Raw genomic sequence first — 27586 nt, 5'->3', positions numbered from 1 at the left:
ATATCACTTTCCAAGATTTTTTTCGAGCCCACTCCCCCCCTCTCAAATTCCGTTTTAGAAGATATAAATCTCCATCGAATCAAAGAAAGAGGTAAAGGGTTTTGAAGAAGGAGATGTCAAAAACAATTGTTCAGCCCATAGGGCAGAAGAGATTGACAAACGTGGCTGTTGTTCGTCTTAAGAAGCATGGAATCCGATTTGAGATTGCCTGTTACAAGAACAAGGTCCTGTCATGGCGTTCTGGAGTGTAAGCTCTCATATTCTTTTGATTTGTTTTGCCCATGTTTTTTGTTGGGTTTTATGTAATTTGTTTATTTTCTTTCTTTGTGGATTTGTTTATGACTGATTTGCTTTTGGGGTTTTTGGGTTTGTAAAAACAGAGGGGAGTTTTTCAATGATTTGAGAATTTTGGGTTTAGTCAATTATTAATAGTTTTAGTCTTTTAGACTAGGCAAGGTAGTTTCAATGATGAGAAAAAATGACTATTAAGAAAACTGGGCATGCTAACTTTTTGCCCTATATGGGGTGTATTTAGATTGTTATTAGCTAAAATTTTTGATTTCTAGGTCTTCACTGTCCATGGTTTTTGTTGACCATGCCATTAACTTGAGTTGGTTTTATTTGTTTTGGATTTTAAGAATTGATTTTGAGTCCATAACTGACTATTGGACTCAAAATTAACGTTTTGTTTTTACGCTGATTCGCTCGAGGTATTTTGTAACTGTTACGAACCCAAATCGGTTTGCAACATGATTGATCTTCTTAGAGGAAAGATCAGCCTCCCACTTCGAGGGAAGGGTCATTCCTCCTTTGTGCTTAAAGACACAATTTTTGGGTTTATTTAATCATTGGCCATGATGGAGTATGATTACATTGCCATCAAGCATGAATTCAGTACTTGATTTTCCTTGCATGGTTATTTTATTAATAATCAATACTTTTGAAAATTCTCTTTTGGGTGTTTCAGCTCTCCTTGATTCTTTGTTCCATATGTAAATTTTGAGTCTGTCTATTGGTTCTCTAATAAATAATTCATTTGGTTTGCAATTTTGGACAATGGAAGAAACAATTGAATAGGAAAATCCGGCATATTGAATTCCTAACCATGATTAGTCACGACGTTGAGTTTTTGCACTTACACTCCATTTGTGATGGTTTCACTGATTTTGGGATTTTTTACCTGATTTTCCTATTCATCACTTGTTCAACTACTTATTGTTATTACAATTAATATTTAAAATTTTACATTTTCAAGCTAATTAGCCTTCCTGTATTCTCTGTTACTTAGATCTTAAGTGAATTTTGAATATTTTAGTGGGTGGCCAAAAGAATTCTATGAATTCAAAATTTCCTTATGGGTTGCATTCTCAAGTTCATACTAAGCAAGATAGTTTCAATGATAACAAAAGTGGATATTAAGAAAATTGCGCATGCTAGCTTTTTACCCGATATGGACTGTATTTAAATTGTCATTAAAATTTTACCCTTCCACACAGTCTCTTGACAATTATGTGATTTTCTTTTTCCTCGTTTTTCCTATGTGTAGTTTTTTTTTTTTTAATTTAATTTTGTCTTTTTTTTACATTTGAAGGTTCATGACTTCATTGTATACTTCTTGGTCAAATTGTGTCTTGTAATTGGTGCGCTTAAGAGTCCTATAAATTGACATTCATTTATTAGTTTACAATTTTGGACTACAGTAATTTTATGATAGTGACACTGAATTAGGAATGTGCACAGGTTTATCTTCGCAACTTCTTATGTGCTATTCATCTGTGTTAAACCTCAAGATTAAATTTTCAAAACTTGAACTCAATTCAGAAAGTGGTTTTTATGGTTCAGGTCTGACAACAACTCTTGTCTATTTGCATGTAGAGGTGCAACTCGGGTCGGGTTCAACCCGAAAAAAAGTCGGGTAGGGTTGAGTTCGGTTCGGGTTCGTGGGGTTGGGCTGGGGGTTCGGGTTGGAAAAAGTGTTCCTCGGATCGCGTTGGGTCAAACCTCATCAGGCTGGAAATCAGGATGGGTTCGGGTTGGAAAAAAGGGTTCCTTGGGTCGGGTCGGGTTGGCCTCAATCCGACCCAACCCAACCCGAGTTGCACCCCTATCAGTATGTGACTTTAAGTCCTAAACATACTGATATCAATATAAAAATTGACATTTCTCCTCACATTATATGAAGCGTATATTCACATGATCAACTTTGTCAAGATCTGGACAGCAAGTTGGCCATATTAATCCTGTGGAAGGGTGTAAACTGTAAAGATGCAACCTGAACCTCATTTTTACCTTTTTTTGCCTTGTTGTGTTGTGTTCTCACATAGTAATGGTTATATGACAATTCTAGAACTAAATCCATTAGATTGAAGTGTGAGTAGATGGATTGGAGCTGAATTCATGAAATTTGTATATTTTTCCATTCAAGACAAAATGCTTGCTTCTTTTCATTTTTTTATTTTTTGGATTACTTGCGATATATCAAAAACATGCTTGATTCATTGACTATGCATGTTTTGGATATGATTTGATGAGATTTGGGTGATTATTTATGCCATTTCCATAATTTTTTGTATTTTTATTTTTATGTTCCTAATTAATCCATCTTTTAATGGCCGATTTATCTGTTTTATGTATTGTTTGATTGGTTTATACTTTACGAGGCTAGATCTATCAAGATGTGGATCTTTGTTTATCCTTCCTTTCTATTAAAAAAATTATTTTCCATTTTTGTTTGCCATGTGATTTTTTATTTGTTACTTGGGTAGATTTATATGTTCTGAGCATGATCCACATTTTTTAATTCTCCTTGCCAATTCCTTGTTTTTATAGTTATTTTACCACACAAGGGACAATTGTAAAATATTCAATTTTCTCCATAAGGTTTTCTGAAATCAAGGGGGAGGTTAGGAAGTTATTCAAAACAACTCCCGCCTTCTCAATTATGGAATTTGAAAGGCTCGGTGGGGCTATATTCTAGCCCAACCATCTCAGTCGACTGTGTATGGGTTCCTGGTATTCGTTTGAAATTTAGTGAGTTGGACCTTTTACATGTGTTGGTCTATAGATGAACACTGCTCAATTTGTTTTTACATTTGTGTGGGATTTTTGATGTGTGGGACTAAGTTTTTGCCCCACTTAGTTTATGGCTAGTTTCTTTGAAGTTTATAGTGTGAGAGGCAAAAATTTTGCACCACTCAATCTATTGAAATTTTAGATGGAATTTTTAGTGTGTGAGGTTAAATTTTAGCCCCTCTAAATCATATAGAAGTTAATGTAATCTCAACATATTGTGTAAGATATTTTAATGTGGGTTTAAGTTTAGCCCCACTCGACATATGGTGTAATTATTTAAGTATAAAAATACCCATTATTTGGCAACATTTGGTGTATATTATTTAAGTATGAAAATATTTATTATTTGGGGCTTAATTTTTGTCCCACTCAACATATAATGTAGGATATTTTGGAGTATTTAGTATGTGCCACTAAATTTTAGCCCCATTGAACTCAAAAAAAAAACGAAAAAATTGTACGAGAAGCTGCTTTGGGTGAGACTAACGCCCCCAAACTTCTGTATAGGCATATCTAAATGGGCCTCTCTTAGAGAAATTTGTATAAAAAATTTATGAGGTTTTTTATACACAAATGACTGCCTACACAATTTATCAATTTGTAGGTTGGAAATATGCATTGTGGGTTAGAAGCATGAGGATTTGAGGAGTGAATTATGTGAGGCTTTTTTCCTCTTTGATAGGAGAAAAGGACCTTGGGGCAATCACGTCTCTTAGCAATGTGGGTCGAGTTGTCTAGGCTCTTAATCAATCACTTAGACAACTTGCCAATAGCCTAGGTTGTTGTCTAAACCTTTGGGTGACTTCCCAGTACCAGTTGGACATGTTGCTAAGCTCCAAGTAGTAGGCCCTGATTTGATTGCCTAGGTGCCTACCCGAGTGGTACTGATTGGTGATTATATTGGATTTGGCCGAGTCAACGATTTGCCATTTGAGTTTGCTGACATTGGGGAGTCAACCTTACCAAGTATGTATGCAAATAGACTTGTGGTTGTGGTGCACTCTCTAATTGCAAGAAAAGGGCAAGTAGTAATCATCTCTTTTTTCTTTTTTTTGAAATGGCAATCATCTCTTTTTTCTTGTGCTCCATATCTTGGGTTTGATTCTATTCATGCACATTCTCTGGTGAAGAGGAAAAAAAATTCAAGCCTTTATGACTGATTTATGGAGGAATTAATTGGTAATGGATGAATTTCTTCTATAATATGTCTTGCATTTCATCACTGCTATTTGGCATATACAGAAAGAAAGAAATCTTGCACTATAAAAGAAAACATCAATGACAAATACAAGAGAATTGTTCTGAAGAGAAGAAGTCGGCGTTGAAGCTTATACCCTTGAAGAGTTATACTTGGCTTGAGCCAGATGAAGGGTGTGCAAATGTTGATATAAAATGCTGTTTAAACAAAGTTGGATACAGAGGCATTTCAGAAATTTCAGTGGCTAACATTCTGGGCCTTCCCGTACTTTAACTTGAAAGTGTACCAGGGAGCAAATATTGTTATTGATGTCATGGCCATTTGCAGCGCCATAAGGACTTTTCTATCTGGGCTGTCATACACATCACGTGTAAATAAGTTGAATGCGCTTGAATTGGTGAATGTGACCATTTCCTGGAACAAGTAAGAAGTGGAATTCACAATACATTTGGAGTCAAGTATACTCATGTTACTATTTTATCTCGTGAATTCTCCCTTTCCCTCCCTAAAGTAATAAACACTAGTTCTATGTTGCAATACATAAAAATGCAATATTGTTCATCTTAAATTGCTGTTGACCTAGTGGCATGAGAAAGAGATGTGTATCTCCTCCCTATACCTAGTTTGTGCAGGTAGGGGCTTGTGTAGAAATAGCATCCTTCATGTGAAGGTAGTTGGTTGTGGTGCATTTCTTCCTTGAATATCATATGGTCTATAACTTACAAATGATACATGAAGGATAATAAAGAGAGAACAATATGATCTTGCTTAGGAAACGGGTAGATACTAGGGCATCGCACCGTTGGGCTCCAATGAATCACTCCAAAGATGGATCTAGGGCATCCGACCCACGATCCGGGAGGGGCGGGGATTACTTCCACTTTCACAAGTTTCAATTCTTATATTCATTCCATTATTCATGGCCAAAATAATGTGCAGAGAACCTTCATTTAAGAGAGAGAGAGCGCTATATGGGTGACACATGGGAAGAGAGGAAGAGAGATTGGTATAACTACCTGGATGACACTTGGCAAGAGAATATGGGAGATGAGTATAACTACCTAATGACACATAGCAAGACGGGAGATGGGTATAACTACCGGTCTGCTCTCCTTTAATGAGAAATAAACACATGGCACCCTCTAACTCTGTTACAACGCATTGGGCTTTAGATACATCTCAACTTTGAAGGGGGTTCTTTTTTTTTTCCGGCTATGCTTGTCTCATTGTTACTCAGAAACATTTTTTTTTGGTCCTTCAGGCAATTGCCTTTCTATTTTAGTCTATAAGGATGCATTTCTTTTACTTGTCTGCATTATTTTTTTTAAAGAAGCTCTCACTACCTTATGTTACCTTTAGAAAAATGAGATGAAGACATGCTTTGGGATTGTCTCAAACAGCTACCCTAATGTTGTCATGTGTACTAAAAAGTAGGGGTATGCTTTTCATTTTATAAAAAGCTCTTTGTTGTCATGAAAAAATGGTATTGATGTTGTGGTGGTCACACAGCGCAGTGTTCGTGTGTGTGTGAGGAGGGAGGGGGGCTTGGACTTCCTGAAGCGGAAGTTTTATTCTAGAAGGTCTAAAACACTTGCATAAAATATGTTGTATATTTGTGCCAATACTGTTGGACTTGGAACACATTTGGGTAAGCTGAGATTCTTAGAAGGATTTCTTTCATAAGATACATCTGAGGTTCATTTTATGTGGAATTTTGAGGTCTGTAATTTTCTTTTTCGTTTAATTATTTTGTATTGATGGTGAAACTATTAATTATTAAATGAAAAAGTACTAAACTTCTGTTTTTCAAATTTTGACATAGAGAGAAGGATCTGGATGAAGTATTGCAGTCACAGACAGTTTATTTAAATGTTTCAAAAGGAGTTCTTGCAAAATCGAAGGAATTGATACTGGCCTTTGGGACTGATGACCATTCAAAGATATGCTTGGAGGTCAGTTGGATTACTCTACTATCTAATACCTGAATGTGCTAAATTTGAAATTTGTGTTACCATGTGCTGGTTGTTACATGTAGTGCCTCCAGATAGTAGACATTTGAATATCCAATCACTAGTTTTGATAAGACCGGACCTATGTCTCAAATGTCTCCGATATTTATAAAATCTCGCGTTTTTATCGGGACATTTTGATAAACTGACAAAATCCTGAACTAATCCCGAGATTTTAAAAATATGGCAATATTTTCATTTTTATCATAAAATATATCCCGATAAAATTGTGATTATTTTAATTTTTTTTCTTAAATTTAATATGTTTATATATTTTTAAAATAATTTTATTTGTACTGTTTTTTCCCGACATAAGCCCCAAAAAAAAAAATTATATATATATATATATATATATATATATATATATATATATATATATATATATATATATATATATCCCAAGATTTCCCCCTTGTGAGAAATTCCCGAGAACGACATTTGTGATATACGACCAGACTTGACATGTTTTTTTTTAGTGACTCTTGATTTACTTTTCATGGCTATTTATAATGCAACAAATTCTGTAAGGATTCAGGCTACCTCCCCAGTTAATGTTAACTTGGTTTTGATGCTTCACATTTTGATTTTGAGGCAGTCTCATTTAATTTGTGGTCATTGTTGTTCTTGTCAGTTATCTTTGGACTAAAGTCAATGAAATTATTAGAACCGGGTCGTTGTGGTTCTGAAAGTAGCATTTTTCGAACTGAGAGTTGCTCCACTTTGATCTACTTTTTTTTTTTTGAATGGTAAGAATAAATTTCATTCAAAGAAAAGACCGAGGAGGTCTTTTACAAGGGATGAAGAGTAAAAAGAAACAACAAAGAAACAATCTCACTAGGGCAAGAAAGATACAAAGACCCCAAAAGATGCGGGAGTCAAGGAGGAAGAAAATCAAACAACTCCACTTCCGCCCTCGACAACTCCACTTTGATTCACTTTTATGAGCCAGGTTTTCTGCGCAAAAAAATGTTCTATTCTGAGCAAGCCTGGCAGACTTGTGCTTTTTAGAACATTCTAGAGAAACCTAGAGTTGTAAGGTTACTTGGAAGATTCTATCGAAGTCATGAGTATTTTTTACTTGGAACATTCCAGGGTTTCCTTTGTGCACAACTGTACTGAATAATGCGATAGAATGCATAAGACTTTAGAGAACGCAGAATCTTCTAGAAAATTCTCTAGATCATTAGATTGCTGTGACATGGCACAATGTTTGCTAGATGTATAACAGCCGAAAGGCCTATAAACAGGTGAGACTTGCGAGCTCTTCATTTCGGGATCAGCCTCAGAGTTTTATGAGCATTTCCATTGTTCAATATTGGCTTTCTTTCAAAGTTTCTCTTTATGCCTGATTGTAAGTGGCACGTGTCCTTCCTTGTGTTAGTTTCTTTGCACTAGGCCAGGTCGCTTGTCTTCAGATAACGTTGGAGCATTGCACAGGTGCCGCACTAGCGCGGGGAAAGAGTGTTTTAGACCCATGACAAGTAGCTTTTTCTGTTTCTTGAGTTATAGATGTTTCTTAATTTTCAGATCTGAAACTTAATTTTTGACCACTATACGCGATGAAATGCATTCATTTTTTTTTTAATTTTTTTTGGAACATTTAAATACATTTAGAATGGAAAAGTATTGATAGATTGTTTTCAAAGCCTAAAGAGGGCCCAAACAGCAAGAGGGGTAACAAAAAAAATTACAAAGATGGCATCTAATGTCTAGATATTAGGCCTGTATAAAAACATTATAATTGGCTAATTTGTCTGATTGAGAGTCCCCTTCGCTATGAATGTCAGGAAAGAGAAAAGTCTTTGATAGTTCCTCCATTTTCCTAAATATGTTTGAATGGCACCAAGGGGGATGGGTGAACTTCTTTAATCACTTTATCGCTAGCAACGGGTCGCCTCCATTCCATTCCATGGTCCAACTCAAAACCACCAATATTCTCAATCTCTCACCACTCTAACTTCCGCTTCTATTTCATGAGCTTCACCACCTGGATTTGCATTTTCCATAATTAGTTTCCCATTGGAATAAGAATAACTTCTCCTATGAGTGTCCTTCTATACTCTTAATCGGCTCCTCACTATCAACTCACAGATGTTTCCATAAAAAGATGAGCTTAAACCTACTAATAGGAGGCTTGTTCCATTTTTCCGGTCATCCATTGATTCCGTTAAGATTCCGTTAAAATCCCTACCTCCATCCAAATTAGAAATAAGCGTGAAGGCAATTCTATGTGAAGTCATTTACTTCAATGTTTTATCTTGTGCTGTGCTTTCCAAAGTGGCCAAAGTGGGGGCCATCCAAGCTTCTCCAAGGGTTAGTTTTTTCAGCTGGGCTGCTGTCCTTGAAAGAATTCAGACGGTTGATTTTTTGAGAGCTAGAAAGATGTTGATTGTCGACCACTGTGCTCTATGCATGGAGGCTGGGGAATCGGTGGACCACTTATTTTTGCATTGTAAGATGGCTAGAGATATTCATAGTTCAAGTTTCGGTCGGTTACATTGTTTGCCTCTAGTGAAATATCTAAACCCTACCTCCTACAATGATACCATCGACACTCTTGTATATAACATAAATTGTTGAAGTCTCCAAAGAACTTCTCTGCAATACATGAGTCACTTCTCACCCAATTGCATTAAGTTACAGGACAATCCATTTACTTTAAAATCTCTAGATGGTACTGATATTATTTAGGAAGTAATTGTGACCATGGTTTTAAATTTTTACCGAAATCCGAAAATTCGGACTGAAATTTCAGATTTCGGTGAGGACCGAAACGTACTGAAACCGAAATTCAAATTTTCTGAAATTTCGTTCTAAATTTCAGAAATTTCAGGAATTTCATCGAAATTGAAATTAAAATAATAATATTTTATTTTAATGCGTTAAAGAATTTCGAACGAAATTTCGGTAATTTCGATCGAGATTTCGTCCAAAAAATCCTGGATTTTGTGAGCGTGTACATAATTTCGCCCGAAATTTCGGGATTTCGGCTGAAATTTCGGTTTCGGATAAGTCCGAAATTTTAGCCGAAACCGAAATTTCAAACCATGATTGTGACATGTTTTGGGAATTTATAGTCTGTTATTTAATGGACTGTAAAAATATTTTCCTGCTGAAACAGGTAAGAGAACAGAGTTACTATGATGGCCTAGTATGATTGTTTATTGACTGTTTACATCTAGATTTGCTACTTCGCTGTGGTGCTTCCACCCTATTAGATCTATGTAGAGAATGTGACTCGCAAATTTCATATTCTGAACTTAATTTAATAATATACATTGCACAATGCACTTATATGTTAAACTGATCGACAAAATTTCTTATCAGATTTTGGATAAAGGAGAACTCCAAGTTGCAGGGAAAGAAAGGGAGTCTCAGTTGTCGAATCAGTTTCGGGATATTGCAACAATAGTTATGCAGAAAACTATCAATCCAGAAACTCAACGTCCATATACTATTAGTATGATTGAGCGGCTTATGCATGAAATCCATTTTGCAGTAGATCCACATAATAGCTCAAAGAAACAGGTCAGCCGCTTCGCATTGTACATTTTATAGGTTCTAACCATGGTTTTAAATTTCGTCCAAAATCCGAAATTTCAGATTTCGGTTGGGACCGACACTGAAATTTTGCGAAATCCCAAATTTTGGCCGAATTTTTGAATTTCGACAATTTCTCGAAAAATTGATTTTTGTTTTTAAATATTATTATTCCAAAATTTTCGTAATTTCGACCAAAATTTAGGAATTAATAAAATAATGTTTTTTTTATTATTCGGGATTTCGACCTAAATTTCAGTTTCGGCCAAGGGCGAAACCGAAACCGAAATTTAAATCCATGGTTGTAACACAGTTGATGCCTAAGAAAACTCTGTTTTCAGTTTCCAAGAATGCATATACATATATTCAAAAGAGAAAGTTTCGGTTCAAGAAATCTTTTTTTTAATTATTGATAGCTCTTAGAGAAATTTTCGGTTCAAGAAATCTTTTTTTTGTTAATTATTGATAGCTCTTTCGTGATATTATATTGGACTGGTCTAAGCTTATTACGTGCCCAAGCTATGCTTATATGTTAGCATCCTTTGATTAATTAAATGAACTTACTTAGTATTTTGTAACAATGTTGATGCCTAAGAAAACTCTGTTTTTCAAGAATGCATATAAATGTAATGAAACGATAAACTTTCGTTTCAAGAAAGCATTATGCTACTTCTGCAATTGCTTTTTGTTTCCTAGCATTTTTCTTATGCGTCCTTCAATTATTGATAGCTCTTTCATGATATTATATTGTACAGGTCTATGCTTACTATGTGGCCAAGCTATGTTTATGTTATTGTCATTTTATTATGTGAATGAACTTAATTTACTATTTTTTGAAATTTTCAGGTGTCATGTTATTTAGTGACAAAGAAAAATAGGTCTATAGGCTTGTTTTTCAAATATATTTTCTTCTTTATGGAACAGCTTGAAAAATAGCAAAAATTGTGCTTCCCTTAACGTATAATTTGTAATTCATTTCCTGTAAAGATGCTTCCCTTTTTTTAGAAGTGATCGTGGCTATCTACATTTCACGAGGTGCATAAAATGCCTAATCTGTAAAATATATACTGGTTACTCATCAAGAATCATTATTTAGCCAAAAAATTCAACTTAAAAAAATTTCAACTAGTCCCAAAACACTAATTATATTAACATACATTAAATATAATAAACCTTATCATGACCAAAATGCCCTCCGAGGATGCCTAAACTCTAAAAGCTCTACATTTTTTGGCTCCTTATCTTTTGTTTTGTATCTGTATGAAACTGCAGTAGTTTTTAATTTGAGAAATACTAATGATAGTTTCTTTTCCGCAAAAAAATCATGATTTTAGAAGTGATTGAAGCACACATTTTTTCTACAAATATTGAATGTAGTATTTAGGGCATATTTTTCAAAAAGTTAAAATTTTGGCCATTTCATAATCTTTAATGACTAATTGGGAAATATTTGCAGACTAGGGTCTTTTAGACAAAAATCCCTTTTTATACCATTTTTACCATTTATCTCCAAATTTGTGTTTTTGTTTGTAGTGGTGATTTTTTCTTTTGTTTTACTAATATTTGTTCTGGTGCTCATTCACTTGTAGGATATCATAAAAAATCTGGCCAACTACCGTTGTGCTAGTATTTTTTTGAATGACTCAAAATATTTATTAATGTAATAATGTCTACTAAGAACAACCAATATGTTAGTTTTTGTGACAATCTAAACCCTAAACCTAATGCATTGGTTGCTCTTACTAGAGTGGACATTATTACATTAATAAATATTTTGTGATTCGTGGGGCTGGGAATTTTATTATGATCTCACTCTCTACAACCCTAATAACAGTGGGAATGAAATGGTTTCAAGGGGATTGGAATTTCGAATGGAAATGATTAAAGCAGGGTTATGGGATTGAAAAAGCTATCAAATCGACAAGTGAGGAAAAGTAAGATTTTGAAAAAGTAGAAATTGCAACTGATTAAATGGTGGGTTTTGGGTGTATGAATGGTGGGACGTTGAATGTAGGATTTTCTTAAAAAATAAATAGCATTTCAAAGTTAGAATGGGAGGAAATAAGGTTTGGTGTTTTGAGAATTAGAATTAGGGTTTTGGGCTTTTGAATGTTGTGAGATTGGAATGGGGGTTTTCTGTAGGGATGCAACGGGAGTCAATTTTTGGGAATTTGGGCTGCGCTTTTACCGTAAAATTGGGTCGTTTTCGGGTTGATTCCAATTCATTTTATTAGCAAAAGCTTAACGACCTGACCCGACCCGACCCAAGTTGCAGCCCTAGGTTTCAGATTGTTCAAACTAGGGTTTTAGGAATTTTGAGGGATGTGAATAAGTGTTTTGAAGTTTTGGATAGTAGGAATTAGAGTACAGGGTTTTCTAAAGGGCAATGGTTGATAAGCTAGGTTTTTGAAGGAGAAAAACGTGGGAGAAGGAATTTGGGTATTCGAATGGTGGGATGTAGGGTTTAGGGTTTTCTAATGGGGCATTTGGGTTTTTGGGTTTTCGAGATGTTTAGGTGAAAAGATTCCAGTTTTGTGAGATTGTTTATTGTTTTCGAATGGAGGGCTTTGGGATTTTTTATTTTTTAGAGATTTCAATGAAAATATTAGGTTTTAAATGAGAAAGGAAGAAGATTAGGGTTCTATTGGCTTAAGATGAAGATTATGGGATCTATAAGATCTCAATGACTCCGATAGTGGAGAAGGTAAAATCAGTTAGCATGTGAAAGTAAACGACTCTAATAGTGGAGGAGGTAAGATCCTCGATGCATGACTCCAATAGTGGTGAAGGTAAGATCCTTGACTCCAATAGCAGAGAAAGGTAGAGGAAGAAAAGTTATTGAAGAAATAAAGGTTAGTTTCTTGCTTGAATCCTTGGTTGCCTTGTTCTTTAAAATTGGAAGGTCATTTCTTTGATCCTTGGTCTCATAGCTCAGATACCATGTAAAGAATCTGAAAAGTTTATGAAAGAGAGGAGAGATTTCATAGAGAAGAGAAGAGGAGAACCCACTCAGTTCATGAGGCTAGGCGTCCACACTACCCATGTCTTATGTGAAGCTTTCATGATTTGCATGTGATCAATCTAGATCACATGAAACCTTAACAGGGGCATTAAAATGTGCTGATAACCTTATTCTTTCTTAATTTATCTACTAATCCTCACATTCATTCCATGCATTTTCGTATGTGCTAGTTTTGAATTAATCACTACTAACTAATCAGTAGTTCTTATCTTGTAATAGTTGAGTTCACATGTTATTCAATGGTTTCTTCCTCTTCTGATTTTAGTGTTCACATATTCTGCTCTATGTTTTTTATTTCAATAAAGATATCATATTTCATTGAATGTTTTCATAAATTCCACAATTCATCTTCCGTAGCCGGTAGAAGAAGAGTAGGACATAATTTGGTGCTCTTCAATAAGTTCTGAATTTTGATATCCAGCCTGAATAGTTAAGAACTTAAGATAATATGAATTAACAATGTAGAGTTTGAGCTCGTGGAAACATGATAGCAGTATTTTCCCAAATAGTAAAAAAAAATAGGACCCAGGAATGCGAGGCTTTTCATACATTTTGCAGTACCAATTTAACTACTCTTGGTTATCCTACTTTTCGTCAAGCTCCTGTAGTAAACTATTTCTTTATATTTTTTCCGCTTTACTGGATATTGCCAGGGATTTTAGTATCGTGAACAAAACCATTTGTTCTTCCTGATATCCATAATCACAGAGATTTGATTAAAAATTCGACCTTCGATCAAAATAATTTAAGCTCTACAATTTTTACCTGACCTTTATATGCTTGATACTGCTGTGACATTGTTGCTTGTTCTGTTGTGGCCTCTGATACAGGCTCTGGAAGTTATCCATGAACTTCAGAAGCACTTTCCTATAAAACGGTCACCAATGAGACTACGGCTAATTGTACCTGAGAGTCAATTTTCTTCTCTTATGGAGAAGCTAAATGCCTGGAATGCTAGCATAATTTCCAAGGAGGAATCTGGAAATCAGCTGTCCATGGTAAGTTTCGTATTCCTAGCACTTCATTCAATTTGTTAAGAGGCAAGTGTGGCCCAAGTTCCCTATATTTTAATCAGTGATTAGGAACTGAGTTGACAACTAAATGACAATATCTATTTATTATCAATACGATAATTTCCTTATGGCTAAGTGTTTGTACAAACAAAACTCAAAGGCTTACATTTGTGAGGAGATTCAACTTTTCAGGTCCAACAATTTGACTTGATTCCTCCATTTTAAAAAATTTCAGTAAAGTACAATGTGGAAAAAGTTTAAATATTTAGATGAATGGAAGGCCCACTCTATACACAGGGTCTTTGTATTATGTATGAGAATTCAGTGCGAACTCGATGTATATTTATAGATATTGAAAAGATTTCTTGCAATAAGAAGAAAGACAATGGATTTATCCAAAAAAAAAAAAAAAAAAGAAAGACAATGGAGAAGATGAGAAGCTCGCAAGACATGGGCGAGCCTTTCTATTCATTCATAATGTAATGATGTATTACTTAGGGCAGTGATAAATCGACCCCCGAATATCTGAAATCGACCCCCATATCTCTCCCTCCCTCTCTCTCTCTCTCTCTCTCTCTCTCTCTCTCTCTCTGCCCTATATGGGGGTCAATTTAAGATATATGGGGTTTGATTTATCACTGCCCATTACTTATCATACATACTAAACCTATTCATGGGAATCACAAGTATTCCACTATTTGGAAATTACAAGCATGCCATCCCAATACACGAATACTTTAAGGCCCCCCCCTCAAGCTAAAATGTTCCTTGTAACTTTTTTCAGCTTGTCAATCAAGTTGGCATGGCGTTCAAATGTTAATCCCTATTTGAAAACATCTACAACTTCTTCACTTGGGATTTGTGCTGGGTTGATCTCTCCTGTGATTCTTCATGAACACAGTGATCATCCAACTCTGCGTGTATGTCCTTGTGTGGAAGAGATGATTCTTTTTTTTTTGGTGACATTGGGACATAGGGTATCCCCACCCCAATTTTCAGGGCGGGACAAGCACCCGTAAACCACGCGCATCAGGTAAGCCCAGGGGGATTCGAACTCGCATTAATGGGGAGCATACATATGGCACCATGATTGTCCGAATGAAAAGTAAATGCATTAGTCCTGAAGTAGATGATTAATCTATATAAACTTTGCAGTGATGGAGTCCATGGCCCTGTAGTCAACGTCTGCACCGGACCTGGCAGCATTCTTTTGTTTCTTTCTACTCCATTAAGCTAAACAGCCATTACAATAACACAATATCCAGTGTTAGAACATCAAGTGTCTAGTTATCCTACCCATTCGGCATCTCAACATTTTGCAACTGTACAACTACTATCCTGGCACCTCACAGAATAAACCACTTCTCATAGTTCCTCCCTTTTTTTCTTTTTGAATGGTCGAAGTTTCATTCAAATAGAGGGACCAGGATGGTCAAGTACAAGTTCTAGTTTTCTAGAGAAAGATACAGGAAGATATAAAGATAGCATATAAGAGAGGCCAGAGAACTCAAGGCGGAGGAAAGTCAAACTGCTCCAGGGCCAACAAGCGCAATCCATTCCTGGCAAGCCTTTCCTCCACTCCATTGACCGATCTCCTGATATGGTGAAAGGAAATAGTCGAATTACCTAAAATGTCTTTTATCTCCTCAAAAATCTCTGCAAATCTCCACTGGAAAACATGGGATCCACTTAACCAATGGATTACATTGAGTGAGTCCCCTTCTACCACCAATATGTAAATCCTCTCCCTCCGAAAGGTTGATTCCTTGACGAACCGCACGTGCCTCCGTCTCACTTTAGTCGGACACTCCAATGGGGCCAGAGAAGGCCCATTTGACTAATCCCCTTTCATCTCTTAGGACTCCGACTATACCGGCCAAACCCGTATTTCCTCTTTTTTTTAAAGGTAACACAATTTTATTCCTATTGTATCAACCGAAATACATCAGGCGAAGATGCATCCCACCCAAGGTTGCCAAAGCGGGAAGCGGGAAGCAAAGGCCTCTCAGGAAGGCGGGAAGCGAAGGCCTCTCAGGAAGGTGGGAAGCGGGAAGGGTGAAGAGTCGGAAAAAAAATTTAATAGTTAAATATTTTAAAAAATTAAAAACAAAATAAAAAATTACTAAAAAATGTAAAAAATAATTATATGCACCAAATATTTAAAAAAATACTTTTATTAAAAGATCCAACATTTACTTAAAGGAAAATCACTATCAGCTAAAATGCCTGTGTTGACCAGTCTGTTGACCAGTGCCTGACAAGAAGAAAAAAATTTAGAAACCAAATTATGAGATTTATTTTACCGAACTTTTGAGATTTAATAATGTTAGGACATGATAGAATTTATGAATTTTTAAAATTGGAAAAGTACCTAATCATTTGGAAGTTAAGATTTTGACCCAACCCGTTTTTTCGAATTTTGTACCAATAAGTTTTTGACAATTCGATTGATCTGTAACATTTTTATCCCATAAGGTATGTCAATTTTTGTAGTTTATTTTCAACCAGAGGTATGCACGAAACCATTCAAAATGTATTGAACAACTGGAATGTTTAGGCAATGGAAGATTGGTATTAGGTGATCCCTCTTATCCATCATAGTTCTTTAGTCTTTACTTCTTTATGTGCATTATAAGTATTTGTGCGTCATAGCTGTCCCTGTCTCTTCCATCAATAAGTTGTAACTATTCAGTAGAGAAGTTACCATTCAAAAAAAAAAAAAAACCTATTTAGTACAAAGTATTTGTCTAGGGTTATTGAGAGATAATGGGTCATCACCTTGAAGATGCGTTATTTTGTAAGCCAATTTTTGAACTTCGTCTTTTCATTATTGCCTCCATTTGCTTTTCATTTTGCTATTTGATATGCAACTCCCACATTCTTTATTTTATCTATGATGGGTATTGGAACAAAAGTTGACTTTTTATCCTTTTAGATTTGGGTCTTGAAACTATTTTTAATAGATTCAAATGGGGGTTATTCCCTTATTTACATGTAAATCTTAAGTACTTAAATGACTTTACATGTAAATACTAAGAAGAGAACTAGCAAGAGACAAGGAGGGTAGATAGGAAACGCACTTCCGATAGAGTGGGATACGCATTTCCCATAGAGTGGGAATCGAATTTTTTTTTTTTTTTTGAATGGTAACTGATTATATTAAAAGGGAGAACCGAAAAAACCCTCCCGCGCCCCACTGGGCCAAACTTACAAACTGAAGGAAAAGAAAAAGAACGAAACTGCAATAAGCAATTAGGGGGGAAGATAATCGAAAAGTTCCAGAGACTGCTTGACCACCCCCGCTTTAGCCAACCTATTAGCGATTTCATTGGCTGATCTCCTCACATGCAGGAAGTCTACCGAGCATCCGGCCGATAAGTCCTTTATTTCGTCAAAAATACGAAGAAATCTCCAAGGAGGAGAGACCGAACCCTTAAGCCACCTTATAACGTTGACAGAGTCTCCTTCCACCATGGTGTTCGCTAACCTCTCGCTTCCTAGCATCAAGAATCCTTGATACGCAGCTCTGACTTCGGCTTCGGTAGAATCAGCGACTCCTATAGGCCCAGAAAAAGCCTTCACAACCTCCCCCTCTGAATTCCTTAATACGCCCCCGATCCCTGCTGGACCGGGGTTACCCAAGCTTGATCCGTCAAAATTCAGCTTAGAAAAACCTACAGGAGGTTTGACCCATTGCTGAGAGATTCTAGGAACGGAGACATGGCTGTTGCATACCACTTTCCAACCCGCCCACAAGTCGAAAGCCGAAATAAATTTGAACATCGGCAGCGCCCTTGCCCATGAAATCGAAAAGACAACTTCCTTGATATATAAGAAATAGGGAGAATTTGATCGCCCATCGAAAAGCCTATTGTTCCTTTCCGACCATAAAACCCACAGCGTAGCCATTAGTGAAATTGACCACAATACCTTGCCTTTTGACTTCCATGGAGAAAAAGCCCACCCCTCAAAAAGATCCTTCAGTTGGGAAGGAAATACCCACTCAATGCCGAATCTTGCCAGGACCCTTCCCCATACCTCACGAGCGACTTGGCAATGTATAAATAAATGCGCTGCGGATTCTCCGTCTTCGATACACATGGCACAATGATTGACTATGATCATATTCCTGTCCCTCAAAAAGTCTACCGTTTGAATACGGCCGAGAATCGCCGTCCACCCGAAAAAACAAATTCTAGGAGGAACCTTCATCTACCACACTTTTATCACAGACCGATTTACTGCACACGGATACATTCCTTTGTAAAAAGATTTAACCGAGAAGTAACCCGATGATTCCCACATCCAGATCCTTTTATCGGCCCCCGAAGAACTAATGTAGTTGGCTTCTAAGACCTGAAGAAAAGAGACCAACGAGAGCGATTCCCTGTCAAAGAAATTTCTGCGGAAACACGGCTTCCATATCACCTTATTGGCCCGGAACTCGAAGCAATCTCTGACTAAAGCTTGTTTGTCCCTGGCTACTATATATAAATCAGGGAACATGTCTTTTAAAGGGATGACAGAGCACCAGGCCATATTCCAAAAAGAGATTCTATCCCCCGAGTATACTCTATATCTGATGCCGCGGTCGAAAGATTGACTCAAACGCAAAATATCCCTCCACAGAGTCACTCCTGGTTTCCTAAATCGATTTAGGGATCTCCAATTACCCACGTCTGCTCCATATTTACTGCCTATGACTTTCGCCCATAACTGAGACTGCTCTTCGCCGAACCTCCATAGCCATTTCCCCAAAAGGGCGGCATTTACCTGGTTAATTTTACGGATTCCCAAACCTCCGCCGCGTACCGGCTTGCATACATCTTCCTAGGATACCAAGGAGAAACTCTTTTTTCCTGTAGATCCGCCCCACAAAAACCTCCGCTGAATTAGTTCAATTCGCTTTGCAATAGAAACAGGGCACCTGAATAATGATAATTGGTAAATAGGAAGATTCGACAGCACTGCTTTAATCAAGGTCAATCTACCTCCTTTTGATACCAAATTCCTTTTTCATGTGTCTAGTCTCCTTTCAATTCTTTCCACAATGGGCGCCCACGATCCTATTTTCGGTCTGCCACCTCCCAGAGGGAGGCCAAGATAAGAAGAAGGGAACTTATCCAAACAACAACCCATTAGATTCGCCAAACACCTTGCTTCCTCCTCCCCCACATTCACGGCATACAGTCTGGATTTTGAGAAGTTCGATCTTTGACCCGTGATGACTTCGTAACACCTCAAAACTGCCTTAAGATTCATTATTTTAGATAACTGGGGAGAGCTGAATAAAAGAGTATCGTCTGCAAATTGCAAGTGAGACACAGCTAGCCCGCTCGGACCGCATTGGATACCTTCAACTAGACCCACGATTTTGCCTTTCTCCATTAAGAGACTCAAAACTTCAGCAACGATAACGAACAGGAAAGGAGATAAAGGGTCCCCTTGCCGCAAGCCTCGAGACGATCGAAAAAAGCCTTTAGGAGAGCCATTAATAAGGACGGAGAACCAAGCCGACGATACGCAACTCTGTATCCACCCTCTCCAGCGATTCCCAAACCCCATTTTACCAAGGAAATGGTCCAAACACTGCCATTCAACTCTATCATACGCTTTTTCCATGTCGAGTTTGCATACAACCCCCGCAGATCCCGACTTGATCATCCAATCCACCGTCTCATTGGCCACCAGAGAGCAATCCAAAATCTGCCTCTGGCTTACAAAAGCACACTAATTCAACGAGATAATGGAGGGGAGAACCACCTTTAGTCTGTCAGCCAAAATTTTAGACAGAACTTTATATAGACAACCAACTAGACTAATTGGACGAAAATCGGAGACCTTCACAGCTCCTTTAATTTTTGGCACCAGAGCTATGAACAACGCTCCCGTACCTCTATCCAGCACCATCCCTTCGAAGAATGCCTTGAAAAAAGAAAAGATGTCTCCTTTAACAAACTCCCAGCAAGATTGGAAGAAAGCCAGACAGAAACCATCCGGTCCAGGAGCTTTGTCGCGATCCATCGAAAAAACGCCAGCCTCTACCTCTTCATCCGAGAAAGGCCATTCCAGCACACTCATGCTCTGCTCATCTAGGACCTTAAATTGCACGTTGTCTAATACCGGTCTCACAATATCTTCCGAGGAATATAAAGGCTTAAAGAAATCCAGTATTTCCTTGGTGATGACACCCCGATTGAATGATGAGACACTGTCTACCTCAATAGCCGCTATATGATTGTTTCGCCTCCTCGCACTAGCGATGCTGTGAAAATATGCTATGTTTTTGTCCCTCTCCTTTAACCATACTGCTCTTGATTCCTGACGCCACGATATTTCCTCTTGTAATAGAAGATGTTTATGTTCATCCTTGTGGAGACCCAACTCTGTCAGCTTTTCCTCTGTAGCGATCCCCTCCTCATCCGCCAAAGAGAGATCTCTCGAATGCGATCCGATAACCACAATTTCCTACCTGACCGTTCCCCCAGACGATTAGAGTTCCAGTCTTTGAGTTTCTTTTTAACCGTTCGGAGCTTTTCCCCTATAACAACATCCGCCGCCCCGTCTGCCTGGTGAGAAACCCACCATTCCCCCATCAACTCCACCATCTTAGGAATTTCCAGCCAAGGCAAGTCGAATCTAAAAGGGGAGGGACCCCAAGAACTCAGACACGGATCCAGCAATAAGGGGCAGTGATCCGAGACCGAGTGAATAAGAGCCTTTTGAAAGGAGTTCGGAAATATGGATAACCACTCTGGACAGAACAAAAACCGATCAATCCGACTCTTCCTAGAGTTTCTAGACCACGTAAATTTAGCCCCTGATAACGGAATATCAATTAATTCATGCCTGGCTATGAAATCTGAAAAGTCACCCATATACTGATTGGATCTGCTACACCCCTTTCTTTCTTCCACCCATCTCACTTCATTAAAATCCCCCCCACCCCCCCCCCCCAAACACCACGGGTGATTCCACTTATTCCTGACTACGGATAATTCTTCCCATAACTTGACCTTGTCATGCCTCAAGGTTGGACCGTAAATGCCTGTAAAAGTTACCCAGATAGGTTCCCCCACTTGCCTCAAAACGGTTGAAACTGAAAACTTGCCTAGCCAAGAATCTTGCACTTCCCACCTTGATTGATCCCACATCACTAAAACTCCCCCTGCAGCTCCAATGGCGTCCAAGGCCATGAAGTCCCAATTCGCATTCGCGCCTAAGCTCTTGATGAGAGACCGATTCACCCCCTCCAACTTTGTTTCTTGAATACAGACTATCATTGGTTTATTCACTTTTACAACTGCTTTAACTTGGGCCTGTTTTTCCAAAGACCCCAACCCGTTTACGTTCCAAGAAATTATCTTCATGGACATACCGATTGGATAGGTAACGGACCCCTTGTACTTCCTCTTCTACGGTTTTTCCTACTTGAAGATTTAGTGGTATTGCCGGGAGACCCTTCATAATTCACGTCAGATTTAAGTTTCGCCAGTTCCCTGAACATCTTCTTAATCCCCTCTAAGCTGGAAGGGTCGGAGAACCTGCGATGATCTAACTCTCTGCCCTCTGCATCCCTGAATAGCTCAATTAATTGATCCTCCGATCCGGAGTAAGATACACCCAAAGCCCTGCTTGTAGATATGATGTGGTTTACAAAAACCTCCAAAATCTGATCTTTAGGATCCACCCAGGATATGGGTTCTGGATCAACCTCCGGAGAAATAACCACCGCCAAGTCATTACTCCTGTTTTCGGACCCAATAAAGTCTTCGTGGACCCTAAGATCCTCCCCTCCAATGCCCTCCCGCCAAGCCGGCTGCCCGCAACTAACGGAAGATTCAGTTGAAGAAGGAAGATCCACTATCCCCTCCCCACTTTGCAACAGTAACTGGCCTTACTTACCCTTTTGCACAACAACATCGCCCGGATCTTCCACCTCGAAGTTACATGCTCCCTTAGAGACTTCTGCGAACTCGTCCAGAAGGTTAGAGATAATATTAAGTTTGCCCAACCTCCCAACTTCTCCTCGGGTCCCCTTACTATGTGAGAGGCAGGACGAAAAACCCTTGGCTTGCACAGACCAATTGACTAGAAGCGAGGGAGAATAGAAAGAAGGAACTAACAAGTGACTATGGGAAACTTCCGCCCTTTCAAGACAGATCTGATGGTCGATAGAGAGCCCATGGACCGATATATCCATAAAATCCATCAAATCACGTGGGCTTTGGGCCTTTAGACAACTCAGGTTAAAAAGATCCACCCCTCAAGGATCCACCTGCCTTCTCAACGGAGAGGATTCAAAAGGAATGGATGGATGGCCAGATCCACAGATAGACTGGATAGGAGAAAAAAGCTTCTGCGAGGATGGGCCCATCACCGAAGATTGCACTGCTGGCGGCAGAGGATTCAATTGCATAAAAGGCTCAACCAATGGCTGAAGATCTATGATGCTGGACAAAGGGATAAGCGACTCCACTGCTTTCGAGATATCTGCCTCTGACGAGCGTCGTACAGGAGACCATGGAGTTTCTTCCATGCAAACCCGCTGCATGGCCATCTTTTCAAATGTTGAATCGCCGCCTATTATCCCTTTATAGCTTAGGCTATTTCCACGTACAGAGGACACGTCCCCTAGCCTACTATAATAGGAAGAGGCGCAAGGAAGTAGATTTACACCTGGCTTGCTATACTGCACACTCCTCTTCTCCGGCAAGACAACTCTGCTCCGGCAAGCCTCCGACGAACCAGACGACGATTGGAAGAACAACTCTGTCGTTTCCTCCGATTCACGAACATCCTCTAGCCCTGGGCGAGAAGAACAACGTTCTATCGCCACCCAGAATATAGATTCGTCTATATACACTGGCAGTTTGATGACTTCTGGAGCGGAGGCAGATACCATTAATAAGATCAAAGCTGCCGTATACCCGTGCCCTTGTTCGCAAGACCCGTCTGTCGCTAACACCCACCCGATTCTGCATCCTACTTTTCTGAAATTCACCACCGACCACGCATGAGGAGGCAAGCCTTTAATCATCCACCACGAAGATAAGAACTTCCCTGTGAATCGATCCTTCCACGCAGATAACCTTTCGAAAGGACTATCGTTCACCGTTGCCCATTGTTCCTTATATGTGTCCAGCATGAGGATGAGGGAGGATGTAATTGCAAACTCCCTATTAGCCACCTTGTAAACCTGTAGACTTCTGGTGTTATCTGAAGTGCTGTCCAGCCACCTCTGAATCTCCTCTACTTCGAGATTAATACCTCCTTTAGCCCTTCCCCATAGAGTGTTCACAGTACTGAACTGGGCCTCGAGGTTGATTGATTCCGCCCAAACTTCTTCTGGAACGAATTCTGAAGCCGCATTGTCTTTTGGCTCATCAGCACAGTTACCGGCTTCCTCTTCAATATGCTCTACGTTGGAAAAAACCCTGAAGCACTTGGGCTTCTTTGTACTTGCCAGTGCCTTAGGCTTGGATCCTGGTAACTTTGCCTTGGAAGAGATAACCGGGGAGACTTTTGCATAGGAAGAGGGCATGTCTATGTCAAAACCTGACCAGACTTTGAGGCACCTGTAACATTCCACCCGTCTTCGAAAGTTGTTAAACTTGCATTTGGAACATTTCCAATCCCCTAAGTTGCTATCTTTTCTACGTTGTGCCACCCGAACCAATCTCTCATCTCTTTTACTCCGTTTAACTTTCCAGACCTCCGGATGGATTTTCCTCCCAGCGAGGACCTCATTTGCCGAGGTATACCGTTTGTTTCTCCAGGAACGGGGTTGGAATGCGAACCGATCCAGATTCCGCTCGAGCCCATTTGAGTTCATTCTCTTGACAAATTCCTCCATCCTTAGTAACAGAAATCCACACCGCTCACATACAGACCGCCCTAAAAAACCTCCACCTTACAGAAAAATGTGCAGACCAGTTGACAGAATACCTCCACCGGATTCCGATTCCGATACCCACGAAGATGCAGAAATGGATAATGACTCCGAAGCGGAATATACTGAAGAAGAAGAAACTGAAGGAACAGAAGAGGAATAAGATGAACCGGAGGTATACACCGTAGAAACCTCGGCTTCGGAAACTTCCGTAACAGGATCGGAAAGGGAAGAGTTCGAGTCTACAATGGAGAGATATAGAAGAGTAGACCAAGCAACTACGACCCGACGGAGAAGAACTCCCAGTCCGTTACCACCCACCTCCGAATCTCTTCGAGACGCTTACCTTCCGCCCGACATTCGCCAGAGAAGGAGATCACCGCGGCCACCAAGTCCCTTAGCTTTCATAGATTTTGACTCATTTTTGGGAAACGAATTTCTCTCAGAGTGGGAATTGTTTTTCCCACGTTTCCGAAATGGGATTCCCAAAAATCAGGGAATCGAGAAGATTCCCGTTTTCGAATCGATTTTCGGAGAATCGAGATTCCCCATTTTGAGTAGAGACATCAAAATCCCTACACGAGAATACATTGCATCACCATCCCATAGTAACACTCCGACTACCCCAAAGGCATGATTACGTAGAATTATTTGCCAATAAAAAAGTCCCCATAGCCAAAAAGGCCTAAAGTCAGATGACACCCTGGTCTCTTCAAGGCTGAGATAATACATTTTCCATGACATGTACTTCTGTCAATTCCACTCCCTGTTTTGCCAGAGAGTCAGCAGCTTCATTTGCTGATCTTCTCATGTGTTGGATTTGGGGATTTGCAATCCGAATGAGATTGCAAATATGTACCTCAGAATCGTATTCGCCACTTGTAGACGCACTTCTATAGTATCATGTATGTGCGTTCACATCTGATTTACCTCACAAGTAATATCAGGTCTAGTGAAGTTAATATATTGAAGAACACCTATCATACTCGGTAATCTCCGACGATCTTTTACCTTCTGACCTTGCTTCCCAGACCGCATTTTCTATGCATTGTAAGAGTTCGTGATGGGGCACCAACACTAAAACACACTTAGTATGCAGGAATGAGGAGAAAATATGGATCGAGATTACACAATGCACATTTACTAAATCACCGTCACTATGAACGCAAGAAAGCATGATAGTGTTGGCAAGTGAATGAATTGTTGGAACGAGATTACAGACAAGAGTTTGAGTCCGTGTGTTGTATCAGCGTTATTAACTCCTAAGAAAGATGGTTCTTGGCCGATGTGTGTATCTAGCCAGGCAATTAACATGATCACAGTGAAATATTGGTTTCTGACTCCACAGTTGTATGATATGTTAAACCGCTTTCGGGTGTTACAATTTTCTCCAAACTTGATGTGAAAAGTGGTTATCACCATATATGATTGAGATCGTGAGATGGATGAAAGACCAACCTTCAAGACGAGAGAAGGATTGTATGAGTGGTTGGTCATTTCTTTTGGTCTTTCCAGGTTCTTTAACCCTTCATTGTCGGGTCCTTTGGAAGCTTGGTAATAACCTCTCTTAGTAGTGTCTATCCTACTCTACAAACTGATTGACAAATGGAAGTAGTCAATCATATCCTCGGCAACTTGCTTTTTTGCCATGTTGGGAGCAATGCTAAGATGTGGGATCATGCGTTATATGAAGCTGAATTCATGTCCATTTTAAGTGGTCTTCGGATTGAGAATCCTAAAACTGCCCTTGATCTTGCTCCATTATCAAACATGAAGCATGCACATTGCAAGGCAAAAGAGGTCATTGCTAATTCTCATTAGTTTTATTCTTACGCTCGTGATCACTTGGAGCGTGCCACAAAGAAGTATAAAATTCATACAGAGATAGGCATCGTCGGATGATGGTGTTGAAGTTGGGACTTTGTTTGGGACATCCTCACCAAATATTGTTTTCCAAGTGGCGAATATAGCAAGCTATGTCCTCTGGTCCTTGTGGAATACTTGCAAAAATCAACGAAAATGCATACCGAATGAAGCTTCCAAGCAATATACTTACTCATGATACATTCAACGTCAAGCATTTAGCTCCGTACCATGGCGATTCATTGGAAGAATAAGACTTTAACTTGAGAGAGAGAGAGAGAGAGAGAGAGAGAAGGATGATGCAACTCAGGTAGCACAAGACTGTATAAACACTTTGGATCATGCCAAGAAGAAACCTGTCAAAGGTTTACAGAGTCCACGTTTTACTACAGCTGAAGATCGCGTGGATCGATCAATGACTCAATTCATCGATAGAGGGGCGTGCCCATCGATCGAAGGTTTCTCTCTTGAGATGCACAGAACAACATAAGAGTAATAATTAAGGAAGTTAAATTTAGCATGCTTTGCATTTTCATTATTTTCTTGCAAAAATTCATTTTGATTTAGGGTTTGTTTTGCCTACAAGTGTTGCTACTATAATCATTCAAAAAAAAAATTAAGTGTTGCTACTATTAATGCAACCTAATGTTATGGTTTGAGATTAGTTTTGATGATTATTGATTTTATACCCTTATTTTGAATAAAATTGGAGTACATTCTTCTTCTCTTTGAGTTTTTTTTTCTTTGATTTCTTGATTTGTAAGCTGAATTCCTTGATCTATTTTTCGTTCATCTTCACTGCATCACTTTCTCAGCATGCGCCCTTTAATATAATGTTTAACAAAGTCAAAGTAATCTTGGACATGTGCCATGACATTCTTCATATGATGAATCTCCCTATAGAACAGATGTGAAATGATGCTTTGAAAATCATCTAAAACATGAAACAACCAAAAGTACCCATTGGTCTTCATTACAAATGATGTGAATAGACCATCACATCCATGACTTAAAAAAAAAAAAAAACGGAATTTATCAACGAACCTGAAAAAACATGCCACCTTGCCTGAAAATGCTAAAACCAAGAAATAAATCACACATCCATGACTTCTGTTAAATAATGTGCACTTTTGTCCTTTTACATTCTATGATCTCAGAATCTTGGTTTTAAATAAATTATGTTGCAACACAACTTAATGCATTATTGTTTGACTAAACCACGATATTTTATATTTCTACTACTGAAACTTCTACTTAATCTAAATGCTCTGTAGGTCTGTGAAATGGAACCCGTTCTTCTCAGGGATTGCGATGCCTTGGTGAGGAATTTGCAGGGAAGGTTAGAAATACTTGCAGTTTCAGTGCATGTGGAAGGGGACACTCAAGTTGATCACTATGAAAATTTTGATGATGCAACTCCATCAGTTCCTGCCAAGGAGTCTAGTGTGCTCCAACTGAGCAAAAAATTACAGAAAGAGACCATCTCTGCAGGAAATGATAGTGCCCAAGATCAGGAAAAGAAGAACAAGTGTACCACATGCAATGCAGTTGTGGGGGACCCTAAACAGTATAGGGATCACTTCAAAAGCGAGTGGCACAAGCATAATCTGAGGCGCAAGACACGGCAGCTCCCTCCTCTTAGCCCAGATGAATGCCTAGCTGATATTGAAGTTAGTGATCTGAAGACTGATTTGAAGGACTATTCATTTTGATGTGAGTAGGAATTGGAGGGTTTTGAGGTGAGTGAAAAATTGGCATGAAAGAGTTTTCACAGGAGTTTTAAAGTTAAACAAACTGTTTTAAATATCAGTAAGATGTAATATTGTGTGTGAATGATATTATAATATTTGTAAGACATGTGAACATGAATGGTATTGTAGGAGATTTGCAGCAGAGAATATAGTGTATGTATGCATGTATATTATCATTGTACTGCTTTTAAATAATATGGTACGGATGTATCTAGTTCTACTGGTA

General features: G+C 38.6%; 1 protein-coding gene across 1 annotated transcript; it reads left to right on the top strand.

Annotated features, from left to right (window-relative positions):
- Nucleotides 1-27586, top strand: LOC143857864 (sequence-specific DNA binding transcription factor). Its single transcript, XM_077368385.1, has 5 exons — nucleotides 1-247; nucleotides 6093-6222; nucleotides 9607-9807; nucleotides 13672-13839; nucleotides 26884-27586. Exons 1-5 carry the CDS (start codon nucleotides 114-116, stop codon nucleotides 27319-27321), a joined length of 1071 nt encoding a protein of 356 aa, XP_077224500.1. The 5' UTR covers nucleotides 1-113; the 3' UTR covers nucleotides 27322-27586.

This window comes from Tasmannia lanceolata, unplaced genomic scaffold, assembly GCF_043159265.1.
Source record: "Tasmannia lanceolata isolate RefF3 unplaced genomic scaffold, GAP_Taslan_0.1 ptg000025l, whole genome shotgun sequence".
Taxonomy (NCBI): domain Eukaryota; kingdom Viridiplantae; phylum Streptophyta; class Magnoliopsida; order Canellales; family Winteraceae; genus Tasmannia; species Tasmannia lanceolata.
The sequence above is the reverse complement of the archived record's forward strand: the minus strand, read 5'-3'. Positions and strand labels throughout refer to the sequence as shown.

Excerpts from the sequence above, each read along its gene's own strand:
- LOC143857864 (XM_077368385.1), top strand. The coding sequence starts at position 114 with ATGTCAAAAACAATTGTTCAGCCCATAGGGCAGAAGAGATTGACAAAC. Across the intron at positions 248-6,092 it reads CTGTCATGGCGTTCTGGAGT|AGAGAAGGATCTGGATGAAG; the intron begins GTAAGCTCTCAT and ends ATTTTGACATAG. Across the intron at positions 9,808-13,671 it reads ATAATAGCTCAAAGAAACAG|GCTCTGGAAGTTATCCATGA; the intron begins GTCAGCCGCTTC and ends CCTCTGATACAG.